General features: G+C 45.9%; 1 protein-coding gene across 1 annotated transcript in view; it reads left to right on the top strand.

Annotated features, from left to right (window-relative positions):
- LOC124594470 overlaps window positions 1–15700 on the top strand; it is a 258292-nt gene that overhangs the window by 215133 nt on the left and 27459 nt on the right. The window contains exons 5-6 of the mRNA XM_047132846.1: window positions 3842–4100; window positions 14684–14881. Of these exons, the coding sequence (XP_046988802.1) occupies window positions 3842–4100; window positions 14684–14881 (457 nt within the window). The remainder of the gene's footprint in view (window positions 1–3841; window positions 4101–14683; window positions 14882–15700) is intronic.

Here is a 15700-nt window from a genome sequence, read left to right as displayed (position 1 = left end):
TGCAGGTGGCCCTGGCTTTGGTGAGGTAGGAGATGCCTGTGACAGGTCTGGAGCAGGTGGTAGTGGGAGGATGTGTGGGACAGGTCTTGCAAGACCTTATAGTGTTTGTTTTGACCTGTATTAGTAAATACAATAAACAAAAAAATTATAAAAGGAGAAGAAATATTCTCTAAGACAAAAAAATGACGCACCACGAAGGAGTTATAGAAATTGGTCAGAAATCTATATTCATACAGGTATCGACGGAAATTACAAAATTGTGAACTTTGGCGGCTGATGGATCAATGTGTGACACTGCAGCCCAGTTTCATCGTGCCGCTGGCAAGGATAGTAAACAGCGGAAATTTCGATACCAGGGCATAAAGTCTTGGCGAATGCGATTCCGTGTACTCAGTTGGACAGTAAGTACATATGGCAGACAAGCGTGTGAACAATATATGCAAATGTCATTATTTGAGAGAGGACATGTATTTTGGCTCATTATTATCATCGACCCAACGGTGAACTGGTGCTTCAGTGGCCACAATGATCACTAATAGGCGGTTCACAGAAAGGGGGCTGAACTCACCACACCTGTTGCACCAGCTACCATTGACCTCTGTACACCAACAAGTCGATCTGCAGTGTTGTCGGGCACATTCGACATGGAATGTCACTGACTGGAGCAGTGATGAGTTCTGCTTCGAACTGGGCACCATGGTAACATGTCTGAAAACGCCCTGTCAGCGGTGGGATACCATCCTGACTGTCACCCACGATAAGGCCCGACAACCAGGAGTGATGGTCTGGAGTGCCATCTCTTTTCACAGCAGGACCCTTTTGGTTGTAATCCGCGGCATTTTTACAGCACAGCAGTATATCGACGGTATTCTACACCCCGTTGCTCTGTCCTTCATGACAAGCCATCCTCGACTTGCATTTGAGCAAGATAATGACCAAAATTCCATTAGAACTACTGATAGCCTTGGGAGAGCCAGCCCTGACAAAACTCTACCATCTGGTGAGCAAGATGTACCAGACAGGTGAAATACCCTCAGACTTCAAGAAGAATATAATAATTCCAATCCCAAAGAAAGCAGGTGTTGACAGATGTGAAAATTACCGATCTATCAGTTTAATAAGTCACGGCTGCAAAATACTAACAAGAATTATTTACAGACGAATGGAAAAACTGGTAGAAGCCGACCTCGGGGAAGATCAGTTTGGATTCCGTAGAAATATTGGACCAAGTGAGGCAGTACTGACCCTCCCACTTATATTAGAAGACAGATTCAGGAAAGGCAAACCTACGTTTCTAGCATTTGTAGACTTAGAGAAAGCTTTTGACATTGTTGACTGCAATACTCTCTTTGAAATTCTGAAGGAGGCAGTGGTGAAATACAGGGAGCGAAAGACTATTTACAGCTTGTACTGAAACCAGATGGCAGTTATAAGAGTCGAGTGCCATGAAAGGGAAGCATTGGTTGGGAATGGATTGAGACAGGGTTGTAGCCTATCCCCGATGTTATTCAATCTGCGTATTGAGCAAGCAGTAAAGAAAACAAAAGAAAAATTCGGAGTAGGAATTAAAATCCATGGAGAAGAAATAAAAAGTTTGAGGTTCGCCGATGACATTGTAATTCTGTCAGAGAAAGCAAAGGACCTGGAAGAGCAGTTGAACAGAATGGACAATGTCTTGAAAGGGGGATATAAGATGAACATCAACAAAAGCAAAACGAGGATAATGGAATGTAGTCGAAATAAATCGGGTGATGCTGAGGGGATTAGAATAGGAAATGAGACACTTAAAGTAGTAAATGAGCTTTGCTATTTGGGGAGCAAAATAACTGATCATGATCGAAGTAGAGAGGATATAAAATGTAGACTGGCAATGGCAAGGAAAGCGGTTCTGAAGAAAGAGAAATTTGTTAACATCCAGTGCAGATTTAAATATCAGGAAGTCTTTTCTGAAAGTATTTGTATGGAGTGTAGCCCTGTATGGAAGTGAAACATGGAACGATAGTTTAGACAAGACAAGAATAGAAACTTTCGAAATGTGATGCTGCAAAAGAATGCTGAGATTAGACGGGTAAATCATGTAACTAATGAGGAGGTAGTAAATAGAATTAGGGAGAAGAGGAATTTGTGGCACAATTTGACTAGAAGAAGGTATCAGTTGGTAGGACAGGTTCTGAGGCATCAAGGGATCAACAATTTAGTACTGGAGGGCAGCGTGGAGGGTAAAAATCGTAGAGGGAGACCAAGAGATGAATACACTAAGCAGATTCAGGAGGATGTGGGTTGCCGTAGGTACTGGGACATGAGGAAGCTTGCGCGGGATAGAGTAGCATGGAGAGCTTCATCAAACCAGTCTCTCGACTGAAGACCACAACAACATCAACAACAATGCTCAACCACTCATGGCGAGAGTTTCTACTGCTTGTCTGAGTGCTTGGCAAACCCTACCTTGGCCAGCAAGGTCGCCGGATCTGTTCCGCACTGAGAACATTTGGAGCATTATGAGCAGGGCCGCGGTCGGAGTAGCCGAGCGGTTTTAGGCGCTTCAAGTCTGGAACCGCGCGACCGCTACGGTCGCAGGTTCGAATCCTGCCTTGGGCATGGATGTGTGTGATGTCCTTAGGTTAGTTAGGTTTAACTAGCTCTAAGTTCTAGGGACAGATGACCTCAGATGTTATGTCCCATAGTGCTCAGAGCCATTTGAACCATTTGAGCAGGGCCCTCCAACCAGCTAGGGATTTTGAGGATCTAACGTGTCAATTGTACGGAATTTGATGCAATATCCTTAGGGACGACGTCCAACAAAGCTATTAATCAACGCGAAACTGAGTAACTGCTTACATTATGGCAAGAGGTGGACCACTGTGCTATTTACTTGCTCAGTTTCTGAAGCTCTTTCTCTTGAACAAACCAACCAATTTTTCTGAATCTGTAATCATTTGTTTGTCTGCAGACTTACATCATGAAACTTCCTGGCAGATTAAAACTGTGTGCCGGACCGAGACTCGAACTCGGGACCTTTGCCTTTCGCGGGCAAGTGCTCTACCATCTGAGCTACCGAGGCACGACTCACGCCCGGTACTCATAGCTTTACTTCTGCCAGTATCTCGTCTCCTACCTTCCAAACTTTACAGAAGCTCTCCTGCGATCCTTGCAGAACTAGCACTCCTGAAAGAAAGGATACTGTGGAGACATGGCTTAGCCACAGCCTGGGGGATGTTTCCTGAATGAGATTTTCACTCTGCAGCGGAGTGTGCGCTGATATGAAATTTCCTGGCAGATTAAAACTGTGTGCCGGACCGAGACTCGAACTCGGGAACTTTGCCTTTTGCAGGCAAGTGCTCTACCAACTGAGCTACCCAAGCACGACTCACGACCCGTCCTCACAGCTTCAGTTCTGCCAGTACCTCGTCTCCTACCTGGCAGACTTCACAGAAGCTCTTCTGCGAACCTTGCAGAACTAGCACTCCTGGAAAAAAGGATATAGCCGGGGGGATGTTTCCAGAATGAAATTTTTACTCTGCAGCGGAGTGTGCGTTGATATGAAACTTCCTGGCAGATTAAAACTGTGTGCCGGAGACTCTCAGTTCGGCACGCAGTTTTAATCTGCCAGGAAAGTTTATATCAGCGCACACTCCGCTGCAGAGTGAAAATCTCATTCCAGATTTACATCATGTCCATCGACTTCTGCCCTATTCAGATATTTCTTTCGAGGTGCACCTTTTTTATGTTAGAGTGTATTTATATAAGCTCCCTATAGACATATCTGCACACCTCCAAACGAATCACGAGACTCAGAAGCTTCGCCACGCCGCCAGTCGCAGCTGTAAAGTTTTGACGGCAGGTGCGAGAACGGCAGCGTGTCGGCGCGCCTGCGCTGCCCGCCCGAGGCGTCGGGCCGGCTGGCGTTCAGCGCGCGGCTGCAGCGGTGCGCGCCCGCCGTGGAGGTGACGTGCGCCGCGGCGACCTGCCTGCCCGCCAGCAGCGCCGACATGTTCTTCGTGACGCCCGGCACCGCCTGCCGGGACTACCACCGCTGCCGCGCCGGCCTGCGCGCAGACTTCCGCTGCCCCGCCGGCTTCATCTTCCACTGGGCCACGCAGGTACGACACGGCATCAGTACTCACACGGCAAGCATACATCCAATGGGTCACCGACTTTCCTCATCCTTCGGACTGGCCATTAAAATTGATACACCAAGAAGACATGCAGATGATAAACGGCTATTCATTAAACGAATATATTACACTAGAACTGACATCTGATTACATTTTCACGAAATTTGGGAGCTTAGATCCTGAGAATTCAGTACGCAGAACAACCATCTCTGGCCGTAATAACGGCCTTGATACGCCTGGGCATTGAGGCAAGCATAGCTTGGATGGCTACCCATGCAGCTACCCATGCAGCTTCAACACGATACCACAGTTCATCAAGAGTAGTGACTGCCGTATTGTGACGAGCCAGTTGCTCGACCACCATTGACCAGACGTTTTCAATTGGTGAGAGATCTGGAGAATATGCTGGCCAGGGCAGCAGTCGAACATTTTATGTATCCAGAAAGGCCCGTACAGGACCTGGAACATGCGGTCGTGCATTATCCTGCTGAAATGTAGGGTTTCGCAGGGACCGAATGAAGGGTAGAGCCACGGGTCGTAACACATCTGAAATGTAACGTCCACTGTTCAAAGTGCCGTCAATGCGAACAAGAGGCGACCGAGACGTGTAACCAATGGCACCCCATACCATCGCGTCGGGTAATACGCCAGCATGGCGATGACGAATACACACTTCTAGTGTGCGTTCACCGCGATGTCGCCAAACACGGATGCGATCAACATGATGCTGTAAACAGAACCTGGATTCATCCGAAAAAATGACGTTTTGCCATTCGTGCACCCAGGTTCGTCGTCGAGTACACCATCCTAGGCGCTCCTTTCTGTGATGCAGCGTCAAGAGTAACCGCAGCCACAGTCTCCGAGCTGCTGCAAACGCCGTCGAACTGTTCCTGCATATGGTTGTTGTCTCGCAAACTTTCCCATCTATCGCCTCAGAGATCGAGGCGTGGCTGCACGATCCGTTACAGCCATGCGGATAAGGTGCCTGTCATCTCGACTACTAGTGATACGAGGCCGTTGGGATCCAGCACGGCGTTCCGTATTACCATCCTGAACCCTCCGATTCCATTTTCTGCTAACAGTCATTGGATCGCGACCAACGCGAGCAGCAATGTCGCTATACGATAAACCGCAATCGCGATAGGCTACAATCAGACCTTTATCAAAGTCGGAAACGTGATGGTACGCATTTCTCCTCCTTACACGAGGCATCACAACAACGTTTCACCAGGCAACGCCGGTCAACTGCGGTTTGTGTGTGATAAATCGGTTGGAAACCTTCCTCATGTCAGCACGCTGTAGGTATCGCCACCGGCGCCAACCTTGTGCGAATGCTCTGAAAAGCTAATCATTTGCATATCACAGCATCTTCTTCCTGTCGGTTAATTTTCGCGTCTGTAGCACGTCATCTTCGTGGTGTAGCAATTTTAATGCCCAGTAGTGTAGTACCTACTAGACCACTACATCTGCGCGGCACAGCCGAGCGAATGGTAAAGGTCAGAAATGAGCACCTTACACTTGCATTAAACACGCCAGCGAGACCTGTGACGTTATCTACGAATGTGCCGTTCCCGTGTGTCCGTAGAGTGCCCCTCGTACCGTGAGTCTGTTGTCGCCTATATGCGCACTCGACTCGCCCAGAAAGCATAGCGAGTACAGGTGTTCACAAGTATAACCGCAGACTGGCGGCATTCCCGCTACATAAGCATCAGTTTTGAAAGAAATTTCCGCCTTTAAACTGAAAAATTACTACTCATTTATTTCACACAGTCATGTTTTCGGCTTTACAGCCATTCTGGAGTGCAAGTAGAAATATCACAAAATGTCTGACCTGCCTAAGCAGAAGCAAGTGGTTCAGCCGCGCCTACCTATGGGTTATATGCAACCCTCAGCGCCTTCAAAAACCACACAAGAGAGTTAAATATTCTCTCACAAGGGAACCTCCCCATCGCACCCCCCTCACATTTAGTTATAAGATGGCACAGTGGATAGGCCTTGAAAAACTGAACACAGATCAATCGAGAAAACAGGAAGAAGTTGTGTGGAACTATGAAAAAATAAGCAAAATATACAAACTGAATAGCCCATGCTGAAGATATGCAACATCAAGGAAAGTGAGAACTCAGGAGCGCCGTGGTCCCGTGGGTAGCGTGAGCAGCTGCGGAATGGAGGGTCCTGGGTTCAAGTCTTCCCTCGTGTGAAAATTTTACTTTCTTTATTTTCGCAAAGTTATGATCTGTCCGTTCGTTCATTGACGTCTCTGTTCACTGTAATAAGTTTAGTGTCTGTGTTTTGCGGCCGCACCGCAGTACTGTGCGATTAGTAGACGAAAGGACGTGCCTCTCCAAGGGGAACCGAAAACATTTGATCGCAAGGTCATAGGTCAACCGATTCCTCCACAGGAAAACACGTCTGATATATTCTATACGACACTGGCGACGGCATGTGCGTCACATGACAGGAATATGTTGTCGACCCACCTAACTTATACACTTCGCGAATAGGTAAAAAGATTCTTCTACCTTGCCCGATTGAGGTTTTCTTGTGGATGTGATAGTCACTCCATAAAAAGTGATGAAAACATAAGCGTTTGTCATGTAAACCGGAAATAAAAAATTAAAATTTTCACTCGAGGGAAGGTTTGAACCAAGGACCTCTCGCTCCACAGCTGCTCACGCAAACCATGGGACCACGTCGTTCCTCAGTTCACCTTTGCCTTACTGTTGCCTATCTTGGCATGGACTACTCAGTTTGTATTTTTTGCTTATTTTCTCATAGTTCCACACAACTTCTTCCTGTTTTCTCGATCGATCTGTGTTCAGTTTTTCAAGGCCTATCCACTGTGCCAAATTATAACTAAATCTGAGGGGGTGCGATGAGGAGGTTCCCTTGTCAGTCACCAGGAGCAACTTGTCAATCCCAAGAAAAAAAGAACAGGACCTTTAATGTAGTTAAATTTTGTGCTGGGATACGTTTTCGCTGGAGGCCACCGTTTTCGAGTTATTCAAGAAAAACGCGTTGCAAGATCACTTTTGCACATTTTTCTTGAGTGATTTGAAAATTACAGCCTCTAGTGAAAATGTATCCCAGTGCAGAATTTAACTTCATTAAATTTTCTACAAAAAGGTCTTGTTCATTTATCCTGTGACACTAATACGAGGGTTATTCGGGAAGTAAGGAACGAGCGGTCGCGAAATGGAAACCACAGTGAAAATACGATGAAGTTTTGCACAGGTCTGTTGGACAGTGTCTCTAGTATGCCCGTCGATCGCGTTACGTCGTTCGTTTTAGTTCTGAGCACACAGGGGGCACATAAAGATACCTAGAACAATAGTGTCTCCAACCAAGCACGAGGGCCAGGTGAGAAATTTCGCCTGAAGCTATGCAGCCAACATTACATAACCCTCGTACGCTTTCATCTTCAAGATAATTCTCAGCCGCATTCTACAGGGGAAATGAAGATGCTCCTCCATCGTTTTCAGTTGGAAATGTTTGATTAGCCACAATACATCCCGTAATTGTCTCCCTCTGAGTTTCATCTCTGCTCATATGAACCGCTGGCTATAAAGACAACATTTTGGCACACACAACGAGCTGTAGGCCAGTGTAGAGAATTGTCGGAAAGCACTGGCGGCTGTCTTCTATAACGAGGGTATTGGAAAGTTGGTACAACGCTACGACAAACGTCTAACTCAGATCGGCGAATATGGAGATAAGTAGCTGAAAGTTGTAGCTAACTGTTGCAAATAGAACAGTTTTTATTTTCACTGTGGTTTCCATTTCGCAACCTATCGTTTCTTACTTTCCGAATTGCCCTTTCAGTTTGTGTGTAGCAAGCGACAGAATATTAAAATCTTGTGTTGGGTTTTTTGAAGGCATTGCGGATTGCATAAAACTCATAGGGAGGGGAGCTGAATCACCCACCAATATAACGACTCATCAGTTAGCAGTGAATATCGTTCTATTTATACATACATTTATATAGATAAAAATGTTTCGAAGGCTGCTCTTAATTTATTTAAATATGTAATATCTATTCAGAGAACGTCTAACAGTGACACTTTCGGGGCGTTACCGAGTGTGTAACGACAGTATCAGAAAACATGACATGAGGACGAGGCTCAAATGATTAATTATTAAAATAAATTACAGAAATGAATGATGAGCTACACAACTCGCTGTTAGCCCATAAACGCTACTTGTCATGACCAAATGAATTCAGAAATAGCGCGCTTTCTTGTCGCAGGGTCATAGCAGTGACTTGTTTACATTGGACGAAATTTGTATGTTTTTCATCTGAAGCGTGAACTATAACGTGAAACTTATTCCATATATCACTCCTCATCTAATGAAACACATTTCCAATTGTGTACTTTGCATCAATTAATTTTCGTCTCACAAAACACAGCTTTGTGAAAGGCCATCTGATCTCGACAATTATTCATTTCGCCTTGTCAGTGCTACTTTACAGTAGCAAGATCGCGTACTCATCTTCTGTACTAAAAGTAAGTCACGACTAGCCTGACACTCCTGCACTCTTCAGTGAAGCTTTGCGCAACTCGTTGGTGAAACTGAACACTTTCGACGTGTTCCAACTTTGGCGACACTTAAGAAAAACACAAGCAAGTGTAATTCTAGCTGTGGCAATGCTCTCGTCTACAAGACTAAAATCCCATCGTTCAAGTTGGCTAACTCTTTGTTAAGGAATATTGTTGATAGGAGGGAAGGCTATAGAAATTCAAGAAGCTGCATTCTTTATGCAATATTCATCTATTTAAAACATCGCAGCAGTGCTCCCCACTCACATACGTTAGAATTTTGAAATATTGCCACTGTTCAGATCTACCTTCAAGAGAGTAGTTTCTTAGTGAGGCCTGCTTTGAATAATTATTGCTGTTAATGTTAATAATTTTGGTGTTAATGAAAAACCTTCATCATCAACTAAAACCGCATCTTGCAGCATGCCGAATGTTCTCGATTGTAATGCACGCAATATGATATGTAATTTCAGTTCTGGTAACAATGCTTCATGCGTTACAGTACCTTTACTCCTTATCGCATAACTAACTTATTTAGAAGAAGCGTGAACAGTTCTGGTGACATTCCAAGATAATTAAAATAACTTCTTGGGTCTTCCGTTATAAATTTCAACATGGGTGCTGAGCAACCGAGCTGACGTCTTTTCTCCATCCAGTCACGAATCGAAACACGTTTCTTATTTTTTTCTTATGCATCGATTCCACGCAACAAGCTTTAACTCCATCACAACTCGTGCGACGTGCCGCTGCCAAACTTTCATTTCAGACACGACTCAGGGACCCACAAAACGACGAAACTTAAGTGTATACTGGTGTCACCATGTCTACAGTCATATATAAAACCACTTGCGTGCAGCTCATTCCACGCAACGAGTGGCGCAACCTAATGTCGTCGTGTAAACTAGGCTTAAGAGAGAACGAGTCGACGGTTATGAAGCGACCGCAGCGCCACAGTTCTCGAACTCGTCATACTTGCGGAACTACAGCGGGAACGAAGCGAGCCCTATAGCACTGACGTAAGAGAGGCACCTTGATTTGTGAAGTATGCAACCCACAACATTAGACTCGTACTCGCTACGTTTCTGATCTCAAGTTAACGGCACTCGTTCCCCACCACTCGCTATCCACGACGTACGCCTTTCAGCAGGCGAGCACTTCCTTGTGCGACCAAACGGGGGCTTCCTCATTCCAAGCGACCAAGGAAACATGGTGGTTAGCTGTGTCACAACACAGCGCGAGGCCTAGAAAAGAACACCGAGCACATACACAATGCTACTTTGTGGCCTATGCGCATCCATACCTAATCTTCATGGCTCTGAGAGCCACACAAGCGGCTGTGTCATGAAATGAGATAGTATCAGTCATTGTCGGAAACTTCCACCAAGCTGTCCGAACTGTATTCGCCCTGAAACTTCCTGGCAGATTAAAACTGTATGCCGGACCGAGACTCGTACTCGGGACCTTTGCCTTTCACGGGCAAGTGCTCTACCATCTGAGCTACCCAAGTACGACTCATGCCCCGTCCTCACCGCTTTACTTCTTCAGTACCTCGTCTCCTACCTTCCAAACTTTACAGAAGCTCTCCTGCAAACCTTACAGAACTAGCACATCTGAAAGAAAAGATATTGCGGAGACATGACTTAGCCACAGCATCAAAAACTGTGGTAAAAATTGAGATAATTAACTACAAAATTTGATTTTTTTTAAACATAAAGTTTAAAACGTAACAGCTCATTCATTTTTTCATAAATTAAATAGATTCTAGAGTTTCAGACACCTGTAAGTGTGGTTTTTATGCTGTGTAAAATTCATCGAACAGTCTCTCTTACTTATGAAGAAAAGTGTACCTATAGCAACAAATGCAGCCAATAGTAAGTGAAAAAATGATGAAATTTCACATGTAAAAAAATTATTTTGTAATGTTTTTGAACTTCGCTACTACGAGTGTGAATCCTGAATCCTTCCTGGTCATGCTCACAAAGTTTTATGAATTTACTTGTAAAAGTATAGATAGTGGAAATTAAAATGTCCTGTGGTGCCTCTCCTGGTCCAAGTCGGCCCGTTTGACGTCCTATCCCCCTTAAGAGTCAGAATTTGGTGGCAATATACGTGAATCCGTGTTCTATTTTTCTACATAGTCTCCATCACGCTATATGGCCGTAAGCCAACGTTGTGGAAGAGCATGTATTCCCTGCTGGTAAGAGCACTTGTCGTGTAGGCGTAGCCATGTTTTCACTGCATGACTGACACTCTTGTTATCTTCAAAATGTGTTTCCCGTAGAGACTCTTTAAGCAGCCCAAAGAGATGGAAGTCCGAGAGTGCCAGGTCTGCATTGTAGGGTGCATGAAGCAGTGATGTCCAACCCAATTTGGCGATGTGTTCCTTGGTTCTCAGACTTCTGTGTGGGCGTGCATTACCGTGTTGGATCAAGATTTCTACTGGATTCTTGTCCGATCGAATACGTCGGAAACGGTTCTTGAATTTATTTAGAGTCTTCACGTATGTCTCTGAATTGATGGTTGACACTCTTGGCATCACATCCACAAGAATGATGCCATCACAATACCAGAAGACTGTCACGATGACTTTTCCGGCAGAGGGAGTTGTCTTGAATTTCTTCTTTTGTGATGAATGAGGATGATGCCACTCCACGGACTGTCATTTTTGTTTCCGTCGCAAAGTGGTGCATCCAGCTTTTGTCCCCCGTAACGATCCATGGCAGAAAGGCCTCTCCGTCCGCCTCAAAACTGTCCAACAATTCAGATTAAATGGCCTTTCTTTGAACCTTGTGGTCCGCTGTGAGCATTCGTGGAAACCATCGCGAGCACCTCTTTGAATATCCGAGAGTCTCGATCATTGCAGACGCACTTCCAATGCTAACAGACAACTGTAGAGCCAATTGTCGAATTGTGATGCGCCGGTCAGCACGAATAATGACATTCGCACGATTCAGCGTGTCTGGAGCAGTGGAATGACCCGAGTGAATGTCCCGAGTTCTGTTTCTGCATTTCATGAGGCTGTAACTTCCTTTACCCATCGCCCAACTGTACTCCTATCAACTGGAGCATCGTCATACACTACACACAAACGTTTATCGATGTTCATCACGGTTACTTTTTCTGCACATAAAAATTCAGTAACAGCACGTTGCTTGTAACGTGAGTTGTATGTAGGCGCCATTTTGACGCTGTACTACGGCTCTGCCATCTGCCAGAACGATTCGAAACTTCGCGGTGCAAAGAACAAATATCAAACGTGAAGCACCAACAAGGACGTTTGTCTGTGTACGAGGGTGAGTCAAATGAAAACCTTAAATATTTTTTTAAATATTATTTATTGTGCAGAAGTGGTACAAAGGTGTATTATTTTTCAACATAATCTCCCCTACGCTCAATGCAAGTCCTCCAGCGCTTACAAAGTGCATAAATTCCTTTAGAAAAAAATTCTTTTGGTAGTCCGTGCAGCCATTCATGCACCGCGTGGCGTACCTCTTCATCAGAACGGAACTTCTTTCCTCCCACTGCGTCTTTGAGTGGTCCAAACATATGTAAATCACTTGGGGAGAGGTCTGGTGAGTATGGTGGATGAGGAAGACACTCAAAATGCAGGTCTGTGATAGTTGGAACGGGCAGTGTGGGGCCTTGCATTGTCATGTGGCAAAAGGACACCTGCTGACAGCAATCCACGTCGCATTGATTTGATTGTAAGCCGCAGATGATTTTTTAGGAGATCTTTAAATGATGCACTGGTGACAGTGGTCCCTCTAGGCATGTAATGCTCCAAAATGCCGCCTTTTTCGTCCCAAAAGAGTCATCATAACCTTCCCTGCTGATGGTTCTGTGCGAAACTTTTTTAGTTTTGGTGATGAGAAATGGCGCTGTTCCTTGGTCGCTCTCTTCGTTTCCGGTTGGTGGAATGAATCCAGGTTTCGTTCCCAGTAACGATTCTTAAAAGGAAGCCGTCACCTTCTCGTTCAAAGCGCCGAAGAAGTTCTTCACAAGCTTCAACACGTAGTTCTCTCATTTCAGGAGTCAGCTGCCGTGACACCCATCTTCCAGACACTTTGTGAAACTGGAGAACATCATGCACAATGCGGTGTGCTGACCCATGACTAATCTGTAAACATGCTGCAATGTCATTCAGTGTCACTCGGCGGTTTTCCTTCACTACGGCTTCAACTGCTGCAACGTTCTGCAGAGTCACAACTCGTTGTGCCTGACCTGGACGAGGAGCATCTTCCACTAAAGTCACACCATTTGCGAACTTCCTACTCCATTCGTAGACTTGCTGCTGTGACAAACATGGATCACCGTACTGAACCTTCATTCGTCGATGAATTTCAATAGGTTTCACATCTTCACTACGGAAAAACCGAATAACAGAACGCTGTTCTTCCCTGGTGCACGTCGCAAGTGGGGCGGCCATCTTTATACTGATACTGCGACGGTATGCGTGCATCTGCACTATGCTGCCACCCACAGGCCATTCTGAACGCTGTCTGTAGCACGCTTAACAACTTACAGGATAACGGCGCGAAATTTCGATTTGTTATTACACATTTAAGGTTTTCATTTACATCTACGTCTACATCTACATTTATACTCCGCAAGCCATCCAACGGTGTGTGGCGGAGGGCACTTTACGTACCACTGTCATTACCTCCCTTTCCTGTTCCAGTCGCGTATGGTTCGCGGGAAGAACGACTGCCGGAAAGCTTCCGTGCGCGCTCGAATCTCTCTAATTTTACATTCGTGATCTCCTCGGGAGGTATAAGTAGAGGGAAGCAATATATTCGATACCTCATCCAGAAACGCACCCTCTCGAAACCTGGGCAACAAGCTACACCGTGATTCAGAGAGCCTCTCTTGCAGAGTCTGCCACTTGAGTTTGCTGAACATCTCCGTAACGCTATCACGCTTACCAAATAACCCTGTGACGAAACGCGCCGCTCTTCTTTGGGTCTTCTCTATCTCCTCTGTCAACCCGACCTGGTACGGATCCCACACTGATGAGCAATACTCAAGTATAGGTCGGACGAGTCTTTTGTAAGCCACCTCCTTTGTTGATGGACTACATTTTCTAAGGACTCTCCCAATGAATCTCAACCTGGTACCCACCTTACCAACAATTAATTTTATATGATCATTCCACTTCAAATCGTTCCGCACGCATACTCCCAGATATTTTACAGAAGTAGCTGCCACCAGTGTTTGTTCCGCTATCATATAATCATACAATAAAGGATCTTTCTTTCTATGTATTCGCAATACATTACATTTGTCTATGTGAAGGGTCAGTTGCCACTCCCTGCACCAAATGCCTATCCGCAGCAGATCTTCCTGCATTTCGCTGCAATTTTCTAATGCTGCAACTTCTCTGTATACTACAGCATCATTCGCGAAAAGCCGCATGGAACTTCCGGCCCTATTACCTAATCACCCTCGTATATTAAAAAAAAGTGGGGCATTACTTATTAAACGACCCTCAAGCTTGCAGTTACATCTACGGTACCTGTTATTCCCCAAATGAGGTCGCTGTATCTCCCGAGGAAATCGGTGACCTTTGTGTCAGATTACATTACAAAAATCAGTGTCTTTGTATTTTATTAAAACCATTACCGGTTTCGGCTTCGCAAATGTCGCCAGTTCTAGAAGTTTATCAGCAATACGTAGGCCTGTAGTAAGTACCTTGGTACTGACTACGTGCCTACGTGTCGATACTAAACTTTTAGACGTACTTAGTGTTAAATGGTTCAAATGGCTCTGAGCACTATGGGACTTAACATCGGAGATCATCAGTCCCATAGAACTTAGAACTGCTTAAACCTAACTGACCTAAGAACATCACACACATCCATGACCGAGGCAGGATTCGAACCTGCGACCGTAGCGGTTGCACGGTTCCAGACTGAAGCGCCTAGAACCACAGCGGCTGGCAATTATGGTCACAAAGCCGAAACCGGTAATCAGTTTTTGTCACGTATCTTTTATTGTTACATCTGTGAGTGTTTGTTTGGCCGTGTGTGGCAGGTGTGCGTGCCAGCGGGTGAGTCTGCGGAGTCCGGCTGCCCCGAGCCGGTGTGCGTGGGCCGCGTGAATGGCCGCTACGCAGACACGGCGCACGGCTGCGCGCGCTGGTTCGGCTGCGAGGGCGGCGCGCTGCGGCAGGTGGCGCCCTGCCCGCCGGGACAGCTGTTCCACGCCGGGCGCTGCCGGCCCGCGCACCAGGTGAGCCCACCGACCACTGCCCGCTCACTGCTGGGGGGCGACACATGTCAATGGTCCTGAGCAGACTTTCCACCTCGTATACAACGTGCCTTGGCCTCGTGCGACGGATAGTTGCGGGTGCACCACGGGCATCCGCAAAGTGACGGAAAGCAGTGGAAGGGGGTGGGGGGAGGAGAGAGCAAGAAGAGACATTTGCCCTCTCCCAGACTCTGGATGAAGACTTATTACACTACATCTGCTTCACATTTAAGTGCTTGGCGGAGGGTTCATCGAACCACAATCATACTATCCCTCTACCATTCCACTCCCGAACAGCGCGCGGGAAAAACGAACACCTAAACCTTTCTGTTCGAGCTCTGATTTCTCTTATTTTATTTTGGTGATCATTCCTACCTATGTAGGTTGGGCTCAACGAAATAATTTCGCATTCGGAACAGAAAGTTGGTGACTTAAATTTCGTAAATAGATCTCGCCGCGACGAAAAACGTCTTTGCTTTAATGACTTCCATCCCAACTCGTGTATCAGATCTGCCACACTCTCTCCCCTATTACGTGATAATACAAAACGAACTGCCCTTTTTTGCGCCCTTTCGATGTCCTCCGTCAATCCCACCTGGTAAGGATCCCACACCGCGCAGCAATATTCTAACAGAGGACGAACGAGTGTAGTGTAAGCTGTCTCTTTAGTGGACTTGTTGCATCTTCTAAGTGTCCTGCCAATGAAACGCAACCTTTGGCTCGCCTTCCCCACAGTATTATCCATGTGGTCTTTCCTACTGAAGTTGTTCGTAATTTTAACACCCAGGTACTTAGTTGAAT

Source organism: Schistocerca americana, chromosome 2, assembly GCF_021461395.2.
Source record: "Schistocerca americana isolate TAMUIC-IGC-003095 chromosome 2, iqSchAmer2.1, whole genome shotgun sequence".
NCBI classification, from domain to species: domain Eukaryota; kingdom Metazoa; phylum Arthropoda; class Insecta; order Orthoptera; family Acrididae; genus Schistocerca; species Schistocerca americana.
The sequence above is the reverse complement of the archived record's forward strand: the minus strand, read 5'-3'. Positions and strand labels throughout refer to the sequence as shown.